The sequence below is a fragment of the Bombus terrestris genome, chromosome 2 (assembly GCF_910591885.1).
Source record: "Bombus terrestris chromosome 2, iyBomTerr1.2, whole genome shotgun sequence".
NCBI classification, from domain to species: Eukaryota; Metazoa; Arthropoda; class Insecta; order Hymenoptera; family Apidae; genus Bombus; species Bombus terrestris.
Window position 1 is genome coordinate 12,824,980 of NC_063270.1, and position 23,707 is coordinate 12,848,686.

At 40.6% G+C, this 23,707-nt stretch overlaps 1 protein-coding gene and 1 long non-coding RNA gene across 5 annotated transcripts in view; one reads left to right on the forward strand and one right to left on the reverse strand.

The window, feature by feature from the left end:
- Positions 1 to 4,955: 4,955 nt before the first annotated feature.
- LOC100650392 (ATP-binding cassette sub-family A member 13) overlaps positions 4,956 to 23,707 on the reverse strand; it is a 30,718-nt gene continuing 11,966 nt past the window's right edge. For 3 of the 4 annotated variants that reach the window (XM_048412345.1, XM_003393741.4, XM_048412350.1), the window contains 30 exons: positions 23,557 to 23,639; positions 23,316 to 23,478; positions 23,044 to 23,225; positions 22,314 to 22,937; positions 22,032 to 22,162; positions 21,626 to 21,948; positions 21,367 to 21,556; positions 21,152 to 21,292; positions 20,672 to 20,995; positions 20,030 to 20,525; positions 19,808 to 19,928; positions 19,541 to 19,731; positions 19,341 to 19,479; positions 18,962 to 19,169; positions 17,991 to 18,131; positions 16,894 to 17,083; positions 16,553 to 16,747; positions 15,903 to 16,421; positions 15,657 to 15,829; positions 15,295 to 15,559; positions 15,137 to 15,236; positions 14,903 to 15,045; positions 14,620 to 14,820; positions 14,069 to 14,249; positions 13,881 to 13,993; positions 12,983 to 13,808; positions 12,508 to 12,656; positions 12,044 to 12,226; positions 9,911 to 10,154; positions 4,956 to 5,999 (listed from right to left, as the gene is read on the reverse strand). In XM_048412345.1, the coding sequence (XP_048268302.1) occupies positions 5,874 to 5,999; positions 9,911 to 10,154; positions 12,044 to 12,226; positions 12,508 to 12,656; positions 12,983 to 13,808; positions 13,881 to 13,993; positions 14,069 to 14,249; positions 14,620 to 14,820; positions 14,903 to 15,045; positions 15,137 to 15,236; positions 15,295 to 15,559; positions 15,657 to 15,829; positions 15,903 to 16,421; positions 16,553 to 16,747; positions 16,894 to 17,083; positions 17,991 to 18,131; positions 18,962 to 19,169; positions 19,341 to 19,479; positions 19,541 to 19,731; positions 19,808 to 19,928; positions 20,030 to 20,525; positions 20,672 to 20,995; positions 21,152 to 21,292; positions 21,367 to 21,556; positions 21,626 to 21,948; positions 22,032 to 22,162; positions 22,314 to 22,937; positions 23,044 to 23,225; positions 23,316 to 23,478; positions 23,557 to 23,639 (7,065 nt within the window). In that variant the 3' untranslated portion in view covers positions 4,956 to 5,873. The remainder of the gene's footprint in view (positions 6,000 to 9,910; positions 10,155 to 12,043; positions 12,227 to 12,507; positions 12,657 to 12,982; positions 13,809 to 13,880; positions 13,994 to 14,068; positions 14,250 to 14,619; positions 14,821 to 14,902; positions 15,046 to 15,136; positions 15,237 to 15,294; positions 15,560 to 15,656; positions 15,830 to 15,902; positions 16,422 to 16,552; positions 16,748 to 16,893; positions 17,084 to 17,990; positions 18,132 to 18,961; positions 19,170 to 19,340; positions 19,480 to 19,540; positions 19,732 to 19,807; positions 19,929 to 20,029; positions 20,526 to 20,671; positions 20,996 to 21,151; positions 21,293 to 21,366; positions 21,557 to 21,625; positions 21,949 to 22,031; positions 22,163 to 22,313; positions 22,938 to 23,043; positions 23,226 to 23,315; positions 23,479 to 23,556; positions 23,640 to 23,707) is intronic. The other variant, XM_048412351.1, reaches the window with a different exon arrangement.
- LOC125386383 lies at positions 9,025 to 10,376 on the forward strand. The gene is made up of 2 exons (XR_007226475.1): positions 9,025 to 9,681; positions 9,816 to 10,376. It is a non-coding gene; the product is annotated as an uncharacterized LOC125386383 (long non-coding RNA).

Consider the following 23,707-nt stretch of genomic DNA (forward strand, 5'->3'; position numbering starts at 1 on the left):
CTGTCGCAGAGGAAAGCTATTGCTGGGTGTTGGTCGCCCCACTACTGGTCACTTGCGGTTGGAAACGACCGTTGAACATGGGAAAAACCCGACCTTCCCATTTTTTACGTAATGGAGCTATAATCATAAGGAACATCTTGACTTGAATATATTTTATAACGATTAAGGACCCTAACGATAAAATACAAACGCTTGGTTTTAATACAGTTCCTTGGGATTATTGCGGTCCGACTAATTATATTTGCACGGCTAATGGCCGCTCGACCGAGGGGTAGATTCTGGGTTACGTAAAAGGTCACCGGGCGTAACAAACTCTGAACAGGAATTTCCATAGCGAATAGACCAAAACTCAAAATCGTTGACCAGAGCGAAACAACCATTCCGAAGATGAAACACCTCGGCTTAGTTAAGTTAGAAAAATTTACCAAATGTCCAGCTGGACAAATTGTAAAGTACAAATTAAATGATAATAAAAAGAAAACCTCGGCTCAGTCCCTTAACCCGACTTACTGTCGCCGACTGAAGAGGGATATCTTCGGGAAGATGCTCGAAGAAGGTCGATAGAGAATCAGCATTGAGCAGAACGGTCTCGTGTCGTGTCGCGAAGCCTGCTGCGATCGCTCGCTACAAGTGCATCCGACGCATTGTATGCACTGGCTAATGGCTGGATAACTGGCACACCGACACGGATGAACTTGCGTACACAAAGATGAGAGATTTCTCGGTACTGGAACAGGCCATTTGCATTCTGTCGTATTTTGCCATTTGTCGATCGTCCGAAAGTTTGAACAGCAGATCGTTATCTGCTTATTAAAAACAGAATACCTGTTTGTAAAGTCGTTGATTGTTCGATGATCAACTGGATCGACTTGTCTATATGATCAACGTAATCAGTGTGTACTCGCGTCTCGAATCACGTTAATTCCGTGAAAGATTTCTATTGATCGATCGAGATAACGCTAAATGGTCAAACAACCGGTGGAAATTAGTCTTGAAAGTGTATGCGTTTTAATGAAAAAGGAAGTAAGCACGCACTATGTTGGTACTCGGTGCACGCACCGAGACTACGCAGCCTCGTTTTCTTATTCTCCAAAGTAAGGATGTATATTCCGCGAACGTCGCCCGGTCGGCGAGCGCATCTGCAAATGACAGCAGTTGTTTCCAAGTTTAACCAAAGCTTCGCAGTACGTAGCCGGTTTTCCGATTCGCTTGGTTACCTGTATTCACGACAGTTCCCTATGCGCCAGTAAAACGCTTGGAATAATTTCGCGCCCATTACTTCTACCAGTCTAGGTCCTCTAGGATCCTTTCCGCGAGGGAATTTTATAAAATCAATTAGTAACTTTGAATGCTTTTCCTGCAATGTTCGTTCTATTCCCAATGGTAATCGTAATTGTAATCGAAATCGTGTAATCGAAATACTTTTTAATCGAAATAGACAGAGAATCGTGTGAGAAAGATTAGAAAATAAAGAGAAATAGTTTATACTTTTTGTTTCGTATCGGTTCTCCAAGTTTCTATAATTCCTGTTCGAAGAGTTACGCCCGTCTCGGCGGCGGCGGCGGCGCCTTAAACGATATCCTTTACATCGATTGCATGTAAATTGATGGCAAATTGATATCGTTATGATACATAGTTAAACAACATCGATCATCGATCCATCATTGTGTCTACCGTCGTTAACAACACGGATAATTTGTCTATCTCGCGGACTAGTTCGAAACTAAAGAGCCATTATGGGTTCGACGAGGTTGAAAGATTACGGGAACCAATTTAATCGGACCGATCGTTTCCTTCGTTAGAAAGAATATGGAAATACGATGTTTCGAGGTTTGCAAAATATTACGTTACAGAAGTACCCTTGATATTCCTGGCCAAGTATTCTTGGCTGTTTCGCGTTTCTTTAACAATAGACGCGCGCATTTCTCTAATGATATTCGCGAACGTTTAAGTATAAAAATATCTCACACGACAGTTGTATCGATCAGTTGACGCCTGCATTTCATAAGCCATGAAACACTTGTTAATTTTAAACGTAGGCTTTAATAAAATATCTCGATGTGAGCATAACCTACTTTTGGTAATAATACACGCGGTGACTAAACACCAATTTCATCTTGTAATTACAGCATTCATTTATGCATATCTTAATTGCATTAAATGTTTCGTAACGTACAAACGATAATGTATGCGTTTCGCGAAGGATTTGATTAAAATACTGGCTTTCACATAACACGGATAAATATCAAATAATTTTCTGAACGATCAGTTTATTGCTTTATTAATAAGCAATGTCACAATTTATAATATATAATATATAAAGCTCCTATAATTTGTATTTGATTATTACGCTGGACAATGTAGCTTAATTATTGCTCGTTCGGACGAAACATTCTTTTCAACCGTGCTCAAAATAATTACGATTCTCGTTCTCATCTAATTTCATAGATCCCTCCCCTCCCGAAAATATCGATACAACTGTGTATGTAATACAACGGATCGGATATGAAAGAGCAACGTTTAGCGCGAAAGCCGATCGAATCAAGAGAACCGGTTTCATATCGTCGACGACAAATTTCTGGTACGCACGCTCGGTCAGAAACGACATTATAAATTGTGAATGAAACATGTCTCGATTTGATCGTTAGCTTATGCCACACCCCCGATCTCGATTTCTCCTTATTGATCGATTTTTGCCGCTGTTCGACACTAGAAATGAAAATCCGCTGCCGTGCAAATGGAGCCGATAAATCGTCTCCTTCGTATTTAAATCCCGGCGCCACGTGAGATTCCGTTCCGTACTTTCTCGAAAGTTTAATTCAAGATCAACCCGGTCTAATTCCCCATTCTTCTCGTAAAGCAGCGAATCCAGCCGAGCTAATAACGTGTCCCTCTGTATCGAACGAAATCGATGAGACTTAATCCCTGTCTTCGCCTCTTTTCCATCCTAAATTCCTGTCGACCGAAGGTAACCGAGTCTTGTCACGTAGCCAATTCGGTCCGAGTGCTCCTTAATATTCACGCTAATTCGGACTGAATCCTCGATCAGCCAGATGAACGTTAATAACGTTAATGCGAGTTTAATACTTGTTTGATTCATCGAAAAATATATATCTTCCCTTAATCTCTCTTTCTCTCTCTCTCTCTCTCTCTCTCTATCTATCTATCTACTTTTTTATTCTTTTTTGTTCCGCGTAAATGCAAAGTTTTGTGAATTAATTGAGTGCCACTAGATCAATCCAACTAACGTATATACGATACAATTTAAGAGATACCTTTAGTCCGTAATATATAATTTTCTAACGAAGTACGAACAAATAAATTTCAAGTAAGATCCAATTTCAATGCGAGAACAATGTTCTTATAGAACTGAAGAGTCTCTCAGTAAACGTTGATTCGTGTTTCGTCGGTCGAGAGTTACTCTTCGTATCATGCATCCTTACGGATGGCTGACAAATCCGCGGATACTCGCCATTGTAAATAAAATACAGCGCGGTATGCGATTATGGAAACAATAATGAGGGCGTCGGAAACGCAGGAGTTCGTTCGATGAAATTACCGTTCCCTACTTAACGAACAGAACGGAGAAATGATTCTATCCCCGCAGATGCTTCCTCTCGCAATAGGCATAATTTCCGTTCTCTCGTTGCTCTCTCCGTCTGCACATGACAAATGTCGCTGCCTGGTTTTGCTTTAAACGGCCACTGTCTACCCTCTATCGCAACGTTTATTTAATCGAGGAAATTGCACGAGAAGTCCGTTCTAAAACTTATCGTTCGAATTAGAATTATCGCGAAAGTATTTCGAAATTCCACCAGCTATCGTTTACATTTGTATCGGGTTTGAATTTGGTTCGCAGAGACGTAGAAATTCAACAAAAACAAGAAAGCGATACGATGAATGAAACGCTAGTTCTAAAACGATGTATGGCCAATAAAATGGAACGATTCAACGACCGTTTCCGCGCATACTCGAGAAACAGTATGCGATTGCGAATCTGGAAAAGAGCCATTCGATACGATACAAACCGTGGAAAGCCAAAGGAAGCGAAACGAGTAACCAAACACCGATTCGATTCCTCTTCGATTCTAATTAGCTGCTAGTATCTCTCTGTTTACCTCTTTTGCGCAAGTATCCACGTTCGATTTACCGTCTACCGATCGTAGACGCGAACAAAGACAAACGGCTCTTTTCCATTTCAATTGGAAGATCGCACTGCGAATAGAATCGAACGAATCGAAATACATAGAGACACCTCGCTCGTGTAGCCACGAAAATACAGCCAAATATTTCCTCTCTTACCCGGAACGACTCGATCGTTTCGCTGACACCGATGAAAATTCCGTCGACAAGAGGGTACACCGAGCACGAATCAAATCGTCGAGAACACCGCTACAGAAGAAAATCAAAACCAGGATATTCCCAGTTTTGCGAATATTTCGCTCAGTTCTCGGCAGCGTCAATGCTTCATTTAGTGACGTATAGACAGACGGTCCACCGACGAGTATGTAATTTAAAGGGAATGAAAGGTGGCTGACGTGAGTCTCATCGATGAAATGCATCGTTCGCGATTGTTAAAGGCTCTGTCTCTTCTTTTCTGCAATCGCAAATGTTACCGGTACAGGTTTTGATTTGACGTGTTCGAATTTCACGCGACTGTATGGTTATAACCCCGCGTTGTCGATAACGACCACTATCAGTGGTTCGATCAATTACGTGGTGCGATAAGAATAGAGATTTCATTTGCAACGTATAAAATGTAGCGTATCGTTTCCGTACGTGCCGATCTTTACTGGTATAATCGATAAATACTCGAATCGCTTCGGGTTAACGTAATAATTACGAAACAGTCTCACCTTGTTTTATCGGTTTTCACGAATTTTTAAATTATATCTAGCGTAATAAAAAGAACGTGTACTTAAGAGCGATAAGAATCAATTTATGTACTCGAGAGATATCGTTGTTTAACTTTAATTTCATTTTTTTCGCTCCTTGTGTTTGACGCCGCGTCGGATAATTTCTATTAATCGAATATTATGAAACTTGCTTAACAACGACATTTTTCTTTTCTCTCTCTCTCTCTCTCTCTCTCTCTCTCTCTCGCTCGCTCTCTCCCTTTACATTTAATAAGGAACTCTAAACTTAATAACACTTACACCTAATAACATGGAAAATAGTAAAATTGTATACACATATTATATAATATTTATCTATAATACAATTAATCGTTGCATTAATTAGTCTGTATTGGCATACAAGGAAGAGTGTTGATAAATATTATGTATCTGTCGGGCCGTGTGGAAATTTTTCAATAGTTGACCTGGTTTCCTCGCTTTATGCAACGCGATCCAACTTTATCTCGGATGAAATAAACACTTATCCGTGAATGCCTCTGTATTCGAACGAGAAGATGATATACATATGTACTAAAATTAAAGCTACGATTATCGTACACGCGGCGATCAATTAACGGCTTATGGAATAATATTAACGCATGTAACGTCGATTAAACATCTATTAATTATAGGTAACGCATAACTGGAATAACAAATTTCGCGTAAACATTTCGAGTGCAGTAACTTTGTAAAATGTCAAATGTATATAAAAATTTGTATCATACACGAGTTGTATATATATCTATATATGTCAATAACTAATCAATCGTGCGCACTTGTTTGTTGATGCGACAGCTGAAAGCTCTTATAATACGTTCAACATGGCGCTATACAACAGAAGTAAAGCTATCACAGAAGTCTCCACGAGATTCACGCGTCGATAAATGAACTACTAAATTGTGTAAAAACACGTATTAAATAGAAATTTAAAATCAATAACGATGCATCGATTGTAAACACGAGTGAACTCAAAATCTATCAAAATGTTTCCATATGTATGGTATCCACGTTGGTATAAATATTTGAGATATTGTTGGCACTGCTCTGCGCGTAAACTGATCCATCGATTTCATTGTCCACGTCCTCCGAAAAACTCACGAGCACCTGCGGAAGCAAAACTTTAATTAATTTCTCTTTCTCTCTTTCTCTCTCTCTCTCCCTTCTTCCCCTTTTTGTATCGTATCGCAAAAAAAGGCAATTGCCGGGAAAAAAAATCGAAACATAAATTGATTGGCGAATAAAATAATAGACACAGTACGTGTACGCTATAGCGTACGTTCATATATAACCACTATTTCTCAATTTCCTCGTTGTCATGTGAATTATCGTGACATTTATTGGAAGAGAACTTTTGCTGAAAATTTATCGGCTATTCGATGCCGGCAACCTGATTGTGTCAAATGTATCGTAACGAGTAAATTGACAATTACTGCGAATGAGAACCGTGAAAGTTTCACAAGTCTGTGCACGCTGCTCCCAATGAAAATGCTTAAACTTTCGATCGTTGCGTCGGTATATCGCTGCGATCGTTTATCGCGTCCTCGGCGTCGGGATACCGCGCGTGAGTGAAGGGGAATAAAACAGGAAGACAGGGACTGGTATGGAATAGAGGAATCGAGAACAGGACGCTTTCCCTTCCACGAGGAACCATAAAAATCTCGAAAGTCTCGCGGAACGAGCCGAGTCTTCGCGGTTTACGTACAAGTTCACCCTGGAGAAGCAAGAACTGCATCCCGGTTTCAACTTTTTTGCGGCTAGAATTTGTCTCGCGTTACCGGTTGCTTCGTGAAACATGACGTCGCCATCGGGGGTTACCTGATATCATCGATCCCTCGTTTTTGACGATCTTCAACGTTTGAAAATCGCAGCACTAAAATCTGAAGGGACAGGAGTATCTTTTTTTTTTATCTCGAAAAGAATGGAAAAATGTACATTCATTAAAATTTGGAATACGTAACATCTAATGTGTTTTTAGTGCAAGCACGGTATATGTACGCGCAGATAAAGAGTCAATATACACGTGTAAATTATTTAAAAGGCTGAAATACCTCACGATTATGTAGAACGTTTTAATTAACGAACAAGTCCTGAATATTCGAACGATCGGTGCATGTAGCGATCTTAATTCAGTTAGTTTTCCAAGACACTATATTAAAGGGCGCTAGGAAATCCCGCTGTTTCGCAAACGCCTTTGGCAATGGTACAATTTCGCCGACTAAATTATGCGGGCGGTGTGTTCCTGACTGTCGAAACGATCGTTGCTCGAGTTCTCGAAACGCGATAAACACGGTCGACGCTTACTTTCCGCGTCGCCAGCAATTAAATTGCCGCCGTTCGGTCGCCTTTGATAGCGCACGATTCTTCGTTTCCAGACCAGAATGAATTTACCTTCCTGTGGATCTGGTCAATTCTGGTCTCCAAAGAGATTCCTTTTCAATTTCTTCTCTTTGCCAAAGGGGGAAATTCGTTTTCAGATGCGAACGCTACCCACGAACATAGAAAAATCGGCGAGAAAAGGAGCCACGTACTTTCAGCGACCACGAACTCTACGTATATTTATCTCTACGATCTCGTCATGTCGGAGATCAGCCTCGTGATTTACGATCCTATCTTTCCGTCGCTTATAAAACGTCGTCGTAATTATCTCGTATTCAAATTCCATTGTTCGTCCATGAACTTTCCTGTTATTCCGATTATTGTTTAATTCAAGCAATTTCTAGTTGCGTCCTTCTCAATTTACGAAAATAAAGAGAAACTGGTAATTACAGTTAAGCGGTATTCCGAAGAAGAATGGGGCAATAATACATAAATAAATAAACGGTTCACGCAGAACACTATACAAAATAATGCACGACCCTCTGATTATTAATGATAATAATCTCTCTGCGATATCGAATTTATTATTCGAGCGGTTCGTATCGATGGTTATTTAATTAATATTCTCTCGTTGGATCAACTTCGGAGTACAGAGCTTCTTTTAGTTATCTCCTGCTGATCTATGAGATCTAAAAGTAACTTTATGAGAAAATTGTTGCAACAAAAAGATCAAAAGTAGTCGCTTCTTTCGCGTGCGAAGCAATTAATTAAGTGGTTCAATGGTTCGAATAGAAAGGTCTTTGAAGAATAGGTGGATCGTGCAACCGGTTGCACAGATAACGATTAATTAAGCCAGAAGGTGTTTGAAATTAGTTATTCAGGGTGAATTTTGGGGTTGGCACCAGGGGCAACTGTTTCAGACTAAGAAGGAGCAGTCTCTCAACCGAGTTAATCTCCAGGGATGAGCTTTGTGTACGGGTAAACATAACCGGATCAACAAATCCCGTCATAGCCGCGTATATAGACGGTCCTTGGAATCTTATCTCCATTAAGGAGACAGGACGCTGTGGCGCGAGACGCGGACAAACGATGCGAACGTGATTCCATTGAATTGTGGTACGAGGACCGTGGAATCTCCGCTTATTCCGGCGCCAACCTCGTAATCGCTCAGCTATGAATTATTTAGGCGTAACGTGGATCTTCAGGCGGCGAGAAAAACTTTAGATCGTTTTTCTCTTGCGAATTCGAGGCGTCAGACGACCGTATGGAATTTGAGCCAGTTTGGCCGTACACCAACATAAACGCGGCGATGGAATAAAAATTTTTAGTCAAGCGGGTAAAACGAGCTACGAGTTCAATGAAACTCGAAACACAAAAGACCCGGCTGAATAGGTCAGAATAAATTCCTAAATGGCGTTAATCACAGCGAACGCTGGCTATGTCCACGAACTTCCGAGATGTAACTTTTTTAATTAGCGCTCAAATTGCGCTTCCTTTATTAACAGGCGCATGCAAATTCTGGACACTTTGCATGAATCTACGAGGGAATTTTAAGCAAATATCACTGGCCCTCTAATCGACAGAATCCGACGTCGGGAAACAGGCAAAGGTAGAATGCGAATTTTCATCTTTTTTTTCCTTGTTCTTCCTGTATTTCCTCCGTGATATGCGTTCCCAACTTTTAATTATATTTCACGCGGTACACTAACCGCGGTGGTTGCGTAATACCTCGGGAAATGAAAAAGACAATCACGAGTCGGGAACATGTAATTCATCTCGAAGGACGGAAACATTGTTTCGCACGACGTGGAAAGTGAACGTCGATCGATCAGAAGAGTCGATTACACGCCGCTGCTTGCCGTTACTTTCAACACAATTCTTCGCTTAAATGAAAAATTCCTCTGTTGCCACCCGGCGAGAAAAAATGGCCAAAGGTTGATAGAAGCTCGCAGAGGAGCATCGGTGTTGCGGCATTAAAATTCTCCCAGCTCGCGAGGAAGATTAAACGGCTGGAAAGTTGCTTCGTTGCGCGTGAATGAAATTGTTTCTGCGGAGAATAATTAATTATGAATAATTCCGTACGATCTCGGAAACATTGATATAGTCACCGACTTAAAGGCGTAATAAAATATATCAGAAAATGTATAAACAAGCTTACATTATATGCAGAAGCAAACAATAATACAAGAAAATTGGCTCTTAGCCTGTTAAAAACCACGAAGGAAGGTTGGTGCACGTTGTGCACCAACGTGAGCCGTAAGGCGACAAATCCATTAATATTCCTCAGGCTACGTGGTACGTAAACGAGGATCGTCCTTGATCGAACAGCCTGATGGCAGGCAGCGTGCAGGCTGTGCATCATCTGCTCGAGACAAGACTATTGTATAGTGCGCGCAACATTCTCCCAGTATTTCATCGATACACGTTCGATTCGAAACATCGATAAACAACTCGTTCCGCGAACTTGAAAGTATTTATCAACTACTATTCTACTAATAGAATTCCAAATCGAATTAGTTTAAACGTTGATGCTCCTTTTAATCTTAAGCTCGGGCTTTAACTTTGGTATTAACCTTTATAATTAATGTCGGTATTACCTTTTAGCTGGAAGTGTAATTTAAAACGGCAAAGTAAAACATAATCCTTGAAACACGAAACTATATTTCTCTGGATACGCTTGAAACTTTTATGATACGTACCTGATCCAGCGAACTTTGTGTCAACGTGTAGTCCGTGGCTTTCAGTTCCTCGGCCAACAGTTTCAGCTTATTAAAGCTGCTGCTCACCAGCATGTCCTGACTTCGTGGTACCAGCAGACGAGCTGCGCTGGCTTGTCTCGAAGAGACCACAGCCCGCGGGAAATACTTTAGAACAGCTTTCCTTAGATCCGCGGATGAAATCGGTTGCCGGAATCGTAGAAACGCTACGTAACCTTCGCCAAATCTACGAACAAAAGTGCAAACGAACAAGACAATAAGTCCGAGGCTAAAGTAAATGATTAAATATTCGAAAGACGTTGTTCAAACGAAACGCACATCGATCACCGATACCGAAGATCCCATTGACGGCAACGAGATTCAAATACTCAAACTTGTCTTTTAACAAACAGGATTAAAGGCGAGAAGGAAATGAGAGCAAGAGGAACGTACACGGGCGAGATGGAAATAGTCAGGAAAAGCGGCGTAACAAATATTTATTGCACTATGCGCGTTCACCGGCAAGTCCATCTATTTGTATTCATTTATATCAGTATACGTATATCAGCATCGATAAATTATGCCGTGGGAAAGGATAGCTTGCACGTCAGCTGTTTCTCTGTACAATAACCGTTTCCGTGTAAGTAAAAACAGCGAGAATTGCTGGAAGAACTACGATGTGCATCGTAGAACCGATTCGATTCTAATCGTAATTTTCTCGAACAAACAATCTTTTCTTATTATTATTGAGATATGTATAATTTTGTGTACTAAGCTAGATTGGCCGCGTAGTAGTGACACACGTATGTGAATATGAGTGTGTGGAAATATGTGTGTGCGCGGCGTCTCGAAAAACAGATGAATGTAATTATTCCATTGGCAGTGTGGTATGGAAGATGGTGAGGCAAAGAGAGTGCTGAGACGCGTGCAAATGTTTATCGACGAAGATCCTGGAAATCGTTTATTAAATAAATCTAAAACTATTTTAATATGAATTCTAAGTGTAACCTTACTGTTCCTTTACTTTTATTTCGCCAATTAAGATCCACAATTCTCAACCATTACCGTCAGTTATTAGCTCTTATCTTCGAGCTTATCTGAAAAGTATGGCGATTAAACGACGATTTGAATACGATAACCATATATGAACCGAATATGATAAAAAAAGTTAGAACGTACGAGCAACGATATAGTTGTCGAAAATCTGAACGAAATTTCGGCAAGAACAAGCTGGTTGCAAACAGAAGTTTATAATGTCCTGCGGTAAGTATATATCGCACACGGTATTTCATAGGGGTACGCGAGAATATCCTGCTGTTTATGCGATGGGCAAAAAATCCGACGGGGACAGGTTCGTTTCTTGCCATGCGACGTTCTCCGGAGAATGTGGATGGATTACCACACCGGGGAATACTGTATAAACGCGGTGTGCACACGTGCACGCGAGATATCGTAAATTCTTTGGCGCTCGATGGCGCGGCGCAAAGGGAAAATAGAAAAGGAAGGGGATATAAGAGGGACATTTTCGCCGAGTTACTTCCGCAGGCGAAAGGTGCAGCCAGAGCTAAATATTTATGGCGTGCTATGTTATATTCCGAAAAGGAAGTTAAAGGGCTGGCGCACGCGTTACAAGCGAAACAGGGAGAGGTGGTTGGGGGTTCGTGGCACGGTTGGTAATACGGCGGAGTATCATTGTAACCGAAACGTAATCTCCGACCGGTTTCGTCGAACGGAAATGAAATTTTATGAAATTGCCGGCGGAGGGAATCGAATGCGCGGAAAATGATGGACGAAATTAAAAATCAATTGACCAAAAGGGAGAAGGCGAGAGGGAATGGCAAATAAATTGTCGCGTTACGGATTTTGTCAGAAAGCTATCCGTGAGATGAAACCAACACGAACGATCCATTAGTTGAAACAACATCATTAAAATACGTCGATCGAAATAAATCCTGTCCGGATATTCGAACTTGCATATTCGTCCGGAATGATTGAACATTCTGCTGTAACTGTTAATAGTATATTAATGTCGAATGGAACTTTTAAATCTTGTTGTATGTACAGGAATTATGAATATATGAGTAACGAAACGAAAAGCATTATTCGATTAGTGCAAGTATTTATGTGTGTGCTTACTTGTGCTTTAAATGCTGTGGCGTCCCTATACATCTGAGACCAGCCTTGGCAAGAATACCGACTCTATTGCACAGATTTTCGCACTCTGCCACGCTGTGCGAAGTTAGAATTACGCAACTTTGATTCTTCGTCATATGCCTAATTGTTTTGGCTACCAGATCTTTCGTTGCAGGATCCATTCCACTAAGCATAATTTATATAAGTATAATTAGACTAGGTAGAATTAGAAGAGAGTAAGATTAGAATAGGTAAATGTAAGGAAAGCAAAATACATGGAATTTATAATGATTATGTTTAGTTTTAAAAAATAAGATTATGTATAAAATCGAAAGCCCCTGATAGCCGAAAGGCAAGTTGTAATAAACGCATACATTCCACTAAACATAGAGAAGTAAAGAAATAAGTGGAATATGAATTTTGTGCTTATTAAAAAGGTGCTCTTAATAAACCGTTTTACGAAATACCTCGTTGGTTCGTCCATAAGAACTACGGGCACCGGAGCCATTACGCTCAGGGCAGTACATAGTTTCCTTTTATTACCTCCGCTGAGACTGCTCACTCTCTTGTGCGCGTATTTCAGAAGATCGAGTCTCTTCAGCGCTGACTCGACCGCCTGAAACAAACAATTTTTCGCGGGATAATATTAAATTCCTGCAAAAGGGAGTGGCTTAAAAAAGGTTCTTAAAAGAGCAAGTTCTAAAATTCATCCGCGTGGAATTATTTGTCTTAAAACAAGGTGGAAAAAAGGCAGGAACACGTTAAATTTTCACCTGCTTGCCTCTGTATCGTCTTTACGCTATCAGCCGGAAGTTCGAACAGAAAATAATTAAAAACAAAATCCTTGCGCCGGTAAAGTGACGATGGAAGTTATTCAAAGGTCTCCGAGAAAACTCAGAGTGCGAGAATTGGCCGAGAGTTTGAACATAAATCAACCCTTACCTTGGGAACGTTGCTCAACCCACAAACTTCCCCGTGAATCGTTAGACACTGATGCGGACTAAGAAAACCATCCAAACCGTCGCTCTGAGGACAATAACCGATTTCACCGTTGCACAATGGTCCTGAACCGATTTCCTTGCCTCTCAGTATTATTCTGCCTGCTGTCGGTATAATCTCCGTTGTTAACATGCGAAAAGTGGTACTTTTCCCGGCACCATTCGTTCCCAAAAGACCAAAGCACTTCCCTGCTTGCACTCCAATGCTTAAGTTTTGAACGGCTACATTCGTACCATAAACACTTCTATACTCCTTGCGAAGTTTCACTGTCTGCAAGATATCGTCCGACATGCCACCCTCCACCCTCATTCTTTCCTTCGACACGTCGTCGTCCTCTTGAAACGCTTCGTACGGGCACCTCTGTCTATTCCAATTAGGAAGAAATCGACACTCGATCATTAAATTCAAAGAGAAAAGAACGGCACCAACGACAGTCAGGAAAACATAGTGAAGACCCAATAACTCCCAACCTAAGGGTGACTGATAAGTATCCATATGGAATTTTTCTAATAATTGCGCGGTGATATCATTCCGTGATATTTGTACTAGAGCATCACCCAGTACATATTGGGGAAAGATGAGTAAGACGTAGTGCAGGATATCTCGTATATCTTCTGTAGTTTTCGTTTTCCCTAGAATGTCGAGTACCAAAATAGTGGCCAGGGAAGCTACGCCTATAAACGTGTTGACGCAAAAGAGAACCATGTTCGACATGCTTGAATCGTCGAAAGCTTTTTCAGTCAAATGTGAAAATGGTAACGCAGCCCACCTACAATTTAATAAATTCGATTAATCAAAATTGAATGAACACAGCAGTAAATTGTATACGATACAAACTTACGCAAAGAGGAACAGTAATAAACAAATGCCAGGCAAATTGTCTCTAGCAACGTACGCAGGAAGTCCGAAAATTTCGAAAATTACGATAGCCAAAGCAATGGAGCAGCCAAACACCTGAAAGATTCGAATTCAAATTGCCTTGCAATTTTTCTTCTTCTCATTCTCACGAATGTTTCGTTGATCACTCACGAAGAAATCCCAAATTAATACGGTGATCCAGTAAGTGACAGGATGAACGCCAGCAAGAAACAGGATTCTCTTTTCTTCCGATAATCTTTCCCTCACCAACTCTTTCGACCCTTGAGCAGCTACCAAATTGAACGCGAGCAAAAGTACGAGCGCCACGCCAACGTCAGCCACATGCTGCAATCTGAATCGACGTAAATTTCGTACGTTTCGGATCGTTAATATTGAATTAGTTCAGGCGAGAAACGCAACGCGAAATCGTTAAGGAGATTAACAGACAGAAATAGGATTCGAATAATGAAAGCCACGAAATCCGGTTGAAATGTTCAGCGACGCGATTGTATAGGCGCCAGGAGTTAATTAAAAGTAAACGCAACACGCGCAATTTTATTATGCACATTTTCCGCTTCATTTTACCAACATGGTAAGATCAGCGTGGTATGCTAATCTTTTGACCTTAATTGCGTTTGGTTTATCAAAATATAACAGTAAGTGAGTATACGCGTGTTATTTCTTTTTTTTTTTTTCATTAATATATGGAAATTGGAACTTACAATGTGGTTCGGTTCAGTTGATCGCTGGATAGCTTTAAGGGATGATTCAAGGTTGTTAGACGACCTTGAACACCTGATGCTCTTAAGATTGCCTCGTTCAATGCGCTTAAATAAGATGGCAATGCATGGTGACCTTTATTATTGTACCATACAACAAAGAGTGGTTCGTCGTTAGAATGGAACAATGACCATCCTCCATATCTATGAAATATCATAATTAAGCAACTTTCAATTCAGAAAATTAAATTCTTCGATAGTGAATTTATTTTTCTTTCTGCGGTACCTCTTCTCTATGTATTCTTGATGAGTCGACACTATCCAATCTAGAGTGGGCCTGCCAGGTAATACTTGTAAAAGACCTTCAACGGCTTGGGACACGCCGTGACAAACCTGTTGACCGTCCTGACATTTACAAGTACCAGTGTCCTAATGGAACAAAAAATATTTGCCGTTGAAGTTTAAATATTCACTTTGCCAGTATACACATGTTTTTAGCGTAATTCTGTAAAGGTCATACATTAGGCAATGTTTGCCATGCGCCAGCATAGTCATCCCCGAATCGATCGTGGAGCTGAAGTGATACGTGTTGCAAAAACGAATCGTCGCCGTTATCGATGCTAGGAATAAATTTCGCGGTTAATATTAACTCCACGTATCAGCAAGCACTTTGCATACCTGTAGAAATAGGTGGGATGTGTGTCATATAATTTCGGCGTCAGAACCAGCGGTGGTTCATCCTCTGATGGAGGCCTGATCAAAGAGAATCCCATAGCAACCGCAACGAACATGGTTGGCAAGAGTAGACCGGCTAAGAATGTCAACCAATCCTTTCTGAAGTGCCATATTCGTTTCTTCAGCAGAGCTTTGATTTGCCTAATAGGGGAGGGATTCAAGGACGGTTCGATGTCAATTAGATCAACATTTTTGGATACCGTAGGATCTGTTACGAATTAAATGTGAAAATTAAATTAACAAAATTAACTAATTAAAAATATCAATAAAATATATCATCCTATACTTGACATCGTCTCACGTACCAACGTTACCCATACTAATAACACTATCTTGAATAGATGTTATGGACGAACCGCCCTCTGCCCTAGAACACAGATCTAGAAAAACCCTTTCCAAAGTATCACATTCCAAGGAAAAGTGGGAGTAACCCAGAATTTTGCAATTGTCTTCCAAAATCTTCGCAGCTTGCGCGATACTGAAATATAATTTATTTCTAAAATCTAATAATAGATAGCATCGACCGATAAAGTTTCGAACAATCAACCTACTTATTATTCAAACCATTCTTCCCCTGGAAAGGCAACGTGACGACCACCTCTGTACTAGAAACTTCATTAGTCACCGCATTAGGCACCACTTCTTCGATCACGCTCTTTAAAGCTTCCACCTTTCTTCTTTCGATCGAATTAACATTTTCTTCACGATCGGCAGAAGGGAACGTTACGAGAAGTCTGTATCCACGACCGTGCATCATTTTCAGGGATAACGGAGATCCCGTGCAAAGTATCTTTCCTTTATGCATCACGACGACGGTGTCACTGAGTATGTCAGCTTCGTCCAGATGATGAGTCGATAGAATGACGGTCCTGCCGATCCTGTGTTGATCGATTAGACGCCAGATCCTACGTCTCGCGGCTGGATCCACTCCGGCGCCTGGTTCATCGAGGATCACCAGCTTCGGTGAGCCTAGAAACGCTAAAGCCACGCAAAGCCGTCTCTTTGTGCCGCCAGAGAGTCGGTATACTGGTTCGTGCTCTTGTCTGCCTAGTTCCAAAGAGGTCAACATCCTGCCAGAACACATGGCTTGATAACAACAGTTGAAATCCGAGGAGATTAAAGATAATCGAAACGGAAAAGGAGTTTGCATCTCGAAGGAGTGGACGGTGAAAGAGGATTTATTAATAATGTATATACTAACTCGTTCACGCTTCGTTGCATATCTACGTCGTCAGGATGTTTTAGTTTCGCGTAAAACATTAAATGTTCTCTGGGTGTCAAAGTACCGATAAGTACGTTATCTTGAGGGCAGACCCCTATGTCAGGCTTGCAACCCTCTTCACCGTTCAAACAGATCTCACCCGTGGTCGGAGCCAGCATCCCCGTCAGCATCTTACTGAAAAGAAAGTACACCCTTGAATAACGAGAATGAATTCAAATACTCGCCGCTTACGAATGAAATTATCAAAATCCCTTTAATCGATGTTAAAGGAGATAAAGGAGGAAAGATTTTTGTTAGAAGGAATCGTGTTATTCACGTACATAATGGTGGTTTTTCCAGCGCCGTTTCTTCCAAGGAGACTCGTCACCTCACCCTCATTAAGTTTCAAATTAAAGTCATCCACTGCTAAGACCTCACCCTGGTCTGTGTTGTAGATCTTCTTGACATTCTCAAATCTTACTCCTGTTTGTTTCTCGCTGACTGTCAAGTTACTCGCGTCGCTCTCTTCGTCTGTATTCCATGCAATATAAAGAACACGTATTTTTAATAGGAATCGACAGTGATTTCTTAAGCAAGCTCTCTTATCTTTCACACAGCCTTACCTAATCCTAGGAAAAGCAGATTAAAATATTCATCGAATAAAGCAGATGCTTCCCGCAAAATATAACTTTTCTCTCGGCTTTTTCAGATTTCTTTTATTAAAAAAAAAAAAAAAAGAAAAAAAAGAGGAAAACAAATCATATTATCTATCGTGAATAGAAGCGAATTCTCTAACTCATGCATCGCATGCAGTATCAGCATGCAATCTATACGTCAGTCACCGAAGAAGTATATACAGAAACGCGAAACTTGTACAAGACGCGAATATCTGATATCGTTGCATAGTCGGACGGTTTGCGTGGAACTCAAGCAAACATGTGCATAGGTAAACTATCAAGAAGAATTCCTACCGAAACACCCGTTCCATGATGCATCCGAACTGCAACATTGAATAGATTAAGCATTCACGTGTGAATTCCCACTCTCATGGAAGTAGCAACAAACATTTGCATATTCAGTGCAAACCAAATATTCGAATAGCTCTTTCCCGTGCAAATTTTACGAAATAGACGGATGGTACCGCGTTTATGCAGATTAGATTACGTTTCATCTTTGGTGTTCTCGCGATATCAACCGATTTAGTAATTTTCCCAAATATCCGTATCGAGTGAATATTCTCGAGTGGGATAAAAACGTATGCAAGTATAAGACAAAGCCATGAGATAAATGACAATTGAAATATACACAACCGAATATTTGAATAATGCGAACGAAGCTCGAATGCAATATAAGAGCACAACGTAACATAGCAAAAGCGAGAAAGAAAAAGAAAAGCGGAAATATCGTGCAAGAGCGAAAGAGCGAGCAAGTGCGATACCTTGGTAAGTGGCTGAAGGGTGGAGAACGTCGTTAGTGAAATAGAGGTTGTTGACGAAGGCGAGGTAGCTTGGTCTGCCATAGAGAGAACGTTTATCGGCCCACCATAAGCTACGGGACCTCAAATCGTGAAAGCCCCTGCCTGGAAAATTATTCGCCAATGCTCGTCCGTTTCCAGAAATTCACCAGGTCATCGAACTTCTCTCGGAGACACGCACCGTCTTTTCTTTTCTTTGCGAATGTTTACCTCTCGAATGTTTGCATCTCGAGACCGCCCTCCTGGCGTTTCTCTTTGCAGCATCAGTGGCGATTATATAGGGGAGGAGGGAAGGTTTTGGTGCGGAAATCTGTGCGCAAATTTGCGACGATGCGAACGAGAGGTGCGTGTAAACGTGTAGAATTCGTAACAATGATCTTTTCGTTGTTTCGTTGTGAACACATGGAGGATATCACTAAGGAAACGAAGTAGTATCGTGAATGTTGAATAGATATTTTCAAAAATATTTTATTATATTTAATAACATCGAATGATACTACAACGATGTTATGTTTAACCTTAATGATACCATCCTTGTGTTCTTTGTCCATGTTTTCTTCTTCTATGTTTAGTAATGGTTATAGACAATAGAGTAATAAATAAAAGGGGTACACAGACAGGATACATAGAAATATTCAATAAATTCGCGACATTGCATGCACCAGAGATCCCAAGTGGTCTCTCGAAATCTTCGGAACAAGTATCATGTTAGAAAGTTATTTGGATAACGTTGTTGTGTGTAGTTGTATAGATACAACGAATTTTTCAATGCGATAAAAAAAAAGGAAATAAATAAATGTAAGAAAGTAGAACAAGTCGTAGTAGACTCTAAGCTGGTGACACCTCCACCGAACGATGAAAGATCGATTCTACAAAGTTCTAAAAGTTCACGCGAGTTCCGTTTAGAGAGGCGAAGAAGTTTAACAAGTTTCTACCTGAATTCGTGTATCTGGCGACGAGATAACCGATTAAGGCATAAAGGCAGCCGTCGAAGGCGATCATTAGGAGCACCCAACCCAAAGACATCGAATCACCGGGGCTAGATTCCTCCCACATCGCGCTCCAAGTTAGTCCGATGCCTTGAACTTCCTTCCTGGCCGCGTACAAGCAACCGTAACAAAAGCTGGTCGACATGCTGAGACACTAAGGAAAAAGGCGTTGATAAATCGTTCTCTTTGCTCGCAGAATGTGCACGGCATTAACATAATTTTATAGGAAATGGTGGTTTTATCGTGAAACCTAACACGGACGCATCGTTCGAACGTGTTATTTGTCACGGAAATGCTATTGCTACGCTAGGTGGCGATAACTTACGATGAGAAGCTTATACCCGAGACCAATAACGGCCTCCATAGCAATGACAATGACGTATGGCATGAATGTCAGCAAGAACATAACCACGGTAGTGATCGCGGCCAGACTTGCTGAGCTGCACATCGTTGAAATCATGTAACTGAAAATTTTTTTTAGTAGAATAAAGTACGTTGATGATCGGTTAATTTGATAAAACTTACCAGAAAGTCACGATAGAGAACGCGTAATCGATCATCATGATTAAAATTAAAGAAGCATCAGATTTTGGTAAAATTTTTCCAGCAAGCAGAACTGTCGCGATAGAAAACAACACGATTAAGAGTTCTATAAATGTCGTAATGAACCAGGCGACAGTGTTTCTCCAAGGTTTCAATCCCATTACGCTCATTACCTAGAAACGGAACTATGGAATTAACTAATGCCATTAGTTAACTGAAATGTTAATGTTATGATATTTCCCCTGTTACCATTGCATTTTGAGATTCCCTTTCCCACACAACATGCCTGACAGCTGCTCCAACACACATCATTAGCGCAAAAAAGAAACAAACTTGGATACCTTGAGACTCGTAGAGAGTTGTTTGAAAGCTACGTGATACATAAAATTATTATTACTATTATTATTAAAATTGTTTCACAGAATTAATTAAAACGTAAGTATAAAAAAGAACAAGAGAGATTATACACACGGTACGTCTTTCCAACAAGGATATGGCATCTGTTGCGTCATAGTTTTCCAATCCTGGTCTTTCTGAGTTTTCGTTCTTATAATCGCTCGATCGATAGAGTCCTGAAGCTGTACGAATCCTCTCATATATCTCAGATGTTCTATAAAACTGCTCTCCGGACCAGGAATCCAAAACTGATTTTTTAATCTCTTCGTGGACTGCACGTAGTCCACGTCCATTCGAATTTTGTACACTATATTATCGGGCAATTCATGCTGCAAAGATCTGCTAGATCTCTTTGGGGCTTTATCCAAAAAGACAACACCGGCTAAAAATTCTCGCGTTTCCATCAGAACCCGTGCTTTCGCTTCCATTTCCTCCTCGGACCGAAATCCTCTTATTCGATCTACGAGCACGCACTCCAATAAATCATTCAACATACCAACCATCGTTATCAAACGTTTGGATCTCTTAAGTCGCCACGAAACCTCGCTCAGATCCATATCGGTGAAATCCCCTGGAAGAGGATGAAACATTTTAGAAAAGGCACGTTCACGTCTTTGTTTTGTAAAAGATGGAGTGAGCCGATCTATTCTATTAAAGAAATCTGAATAATCCAAGAATACATAGTTGTTTGTTTTACCTTTTCCTAGGACAACTTACCGCCTTCGAAATTGCTTCCACCAAATGATCTAATGGCGATTTTTATAACGTCTGAGGATATTATGTCTCGAAGCTCCCTTAAACTGTCGCTCATTTCGCTAAGATTCGCCAACGAGGTTAAAGTTTTCTCGAAACTGTTCATCAATACGCCAAAGTGTTCCATTTCCACGAATGTTTTATTTGCTAGTGTCATTACATTGTTGATTACTGTGGTATTGGGAGCATAAAGTATTTTACCACGTAGTAGAGGTTTCACGTAAGACCATATAATTTTCCCGCCTCCCATGGCCACAACACCTTTGTAGGTGTTTCTGCAAAATTCAGCTGAACAGAACAAAATTCGAAATTTCGATGTTTTAATTTATAATTTTCAATTTCCAGGTTCGAAAGTGCAAAAATTCAGAGGTACAAATTTTCAGTTAACTGATGAAAAATTTCAAATTCAAAATTAATATCTGTCGTTTGATCGATTACACATACTGGGTAAAGAATCGAGCTCAGCCTTATCGAAATCTTTGCTATTATCCTCGATCTTCGAGATGATTTTGTACAAATCACCGTTATCAGAGACCATCGGTTGCCCGCACAGCATCTCGCTAGAATCTTGAAGGAACTTGGAAGCTACGAAATGCATTTGAATATTTATTAAATACGCAAATTGCGTTAATTTAATTCCAAAATTTTGCATAACTTACTGGAGACTGTCTGATCCGGTTCTTGCGCATCTGTTTCCAAGGCTTGCGTCGTTGGCATTCGAGAGGAAAGTTTGTCTTTGAAGAATGGCAATAACTCTGCGGCCACTCCAAGATTATTCAGTACCATTTTTCCCTCTGTTTCCGTCAAATTTGCGTTGGCCAATATATTTTTCACGTTCGCGCTCATAAGCTAAAATAACGAACTAGATTAAATTCGAAATTTTTTACCATCAATGTTTATTCATACGATTATACTCACAGTCTTAAAAATATAATCGAAATTTAAATTTTTAATCAACGTTATGGTTACGTTCTGTGTCTGCGAGTCCTCGAACTGGCAGATAGCGGAGCTGACTTCTTCGGCAGTGATTCGACTGCTATTAAAATTCAACATTTCACTGAGTTTCGTCGGGGAGCAAATGATTTCCTTCAAACTGAGAGCTCTTCTTTCTTTCATGAAAACAGAAATCATATCTATCTTTGCTTGGCTCAGCATCAACGCTACATTATTGGAAATTCCGATCTTATCCACCAAATATGACTTTACCACATCCCAGTTGTCGAACATATCTCTGATAACGTCTGAAAATAAAAATATCGTCGCACCACCGAATCGAACGTCACAAGGCATTTCTTTCGAGAGGAAACACGCAATGAGATCATACATTTCATATCGAGCAACCCTAAATTCTTGAAGATATCCATCGACTGAAACGCCACGATTATTCGATAAACATCGTCCATCACGTATTGATCCTCGATGAACGGCTTAATATCTTCCGCTATTTCCTTCATTCTAAAAAAAGAGGAAACGACATAATAGAATCTTTATACGATATCGGATTAAAAGTGAACGTCAATATTCGAAAATTGAAGCAAGTTGCAAACAAATTCGGTCACTCGATGCCTCGCGTCCAATCTCATTCCTACGATCAAGACATTCTTACCCGTCGAAAAGCTTGTCCACCGTCTTATCCTTCAGGATATTAACCACCCCGTCGACGATATCAGGAACTCCTAAGACGCTCGAGACATCCTGGAAGTCTATTTTACTGGCGACATCGAGCAGATTGCCGCTCTCTCCGATAACGATGGACAAGTGCCTCAGGATCTCCTTCAGCCACGTTAAATTCCACGTGGCGTCCATTTGCCATTGTTTCAGCTCGCGATAGATCCGATCTAGATCCAGACTTACGGACAATCGATCGGCGATCTCCATCAACGTGTGGTGACCTAACGCTTTTTGATCATACTGGAACACTTTTCCTGCTTTCTTTGAGCTCAGATAGTTGTACAAAACCGTCCGATTCCGACATTCTAACTTAGTCCGACAAAGAGACCCGTTTCTGTCGTTCAGCAACGCGTTCACGTTAATCATCGCCCCTGGCAAAAACACCTCTAAGTCATCGACGTCCGACGCCTTTACCACGTCGCGCACGGGCTTCCAGATCGGAACGTACTTCTCCGCCATTTTGGATAACGTTTCGATGTTCTTGTGATTCCGGCCCGTGTCCAGGATGAACACGTTTTTCTGCAGGGAGTCCAACACACCGAGAACCATGGTCACATACCTTAAATGAAACTTGTTTTTATTATCACGTCGCGTAAAAAGAACGGTCGATGTGTAAGACACTTGTCAATTAATCTAAGGGATACAGATATATCTCGAATGCTTACAGTCCGGGTCTAGAATAGGTGGGACGTCCTACGAATCTATGAAAACACTCGTTGATCTTGTCGCTGTAAGTCTTGTTTTGAAAATTCACTAGAATCTCGGCGATGTGATGAAATGTACCTTCCAAAGTTGTCAGAAATTCGTTTCTATTTCGTTTGACGTTTAGGTACTGGTAATTCTTTATCTAATGGGAGAAATTTCAAATGATATGGATATGTTTGAAATTAATTAGTTGAATCGCGATCGTAGAGTTATAGATAAAATAAAGCATTACCATACTAGCAGTTTTATTCCAATAGAAATCATGCATTAGTATATCGTGAATCTGCGATATGTTCAATTGAGTCAACTGACATAAGAGTTTCGCGTAGAGCTGATGGTTCAACAGCTGAGAATTCAGGATTTCAAGGGGGAACGTGACGCACCAGAAGCACTCTCTGAAAGAAAGTTTCCTAATAAGCGGCTGCAGCGTTATAAACAAATTCCGTAAATGCTAACGAGGAACCGTAGCTTACTCGGTATTCCCAGCGGAATTTAAAATGTTCCTAGCGGTCGTGAAGAGTTTTTTCACCACCAAGTGAGCGAGCGCTTTCAGGTCCTGAAGGACAATTTTCTTCGTAAAATCCCTGACGCTTAGATAAACGACAATTTCATTGAAATTTTAGC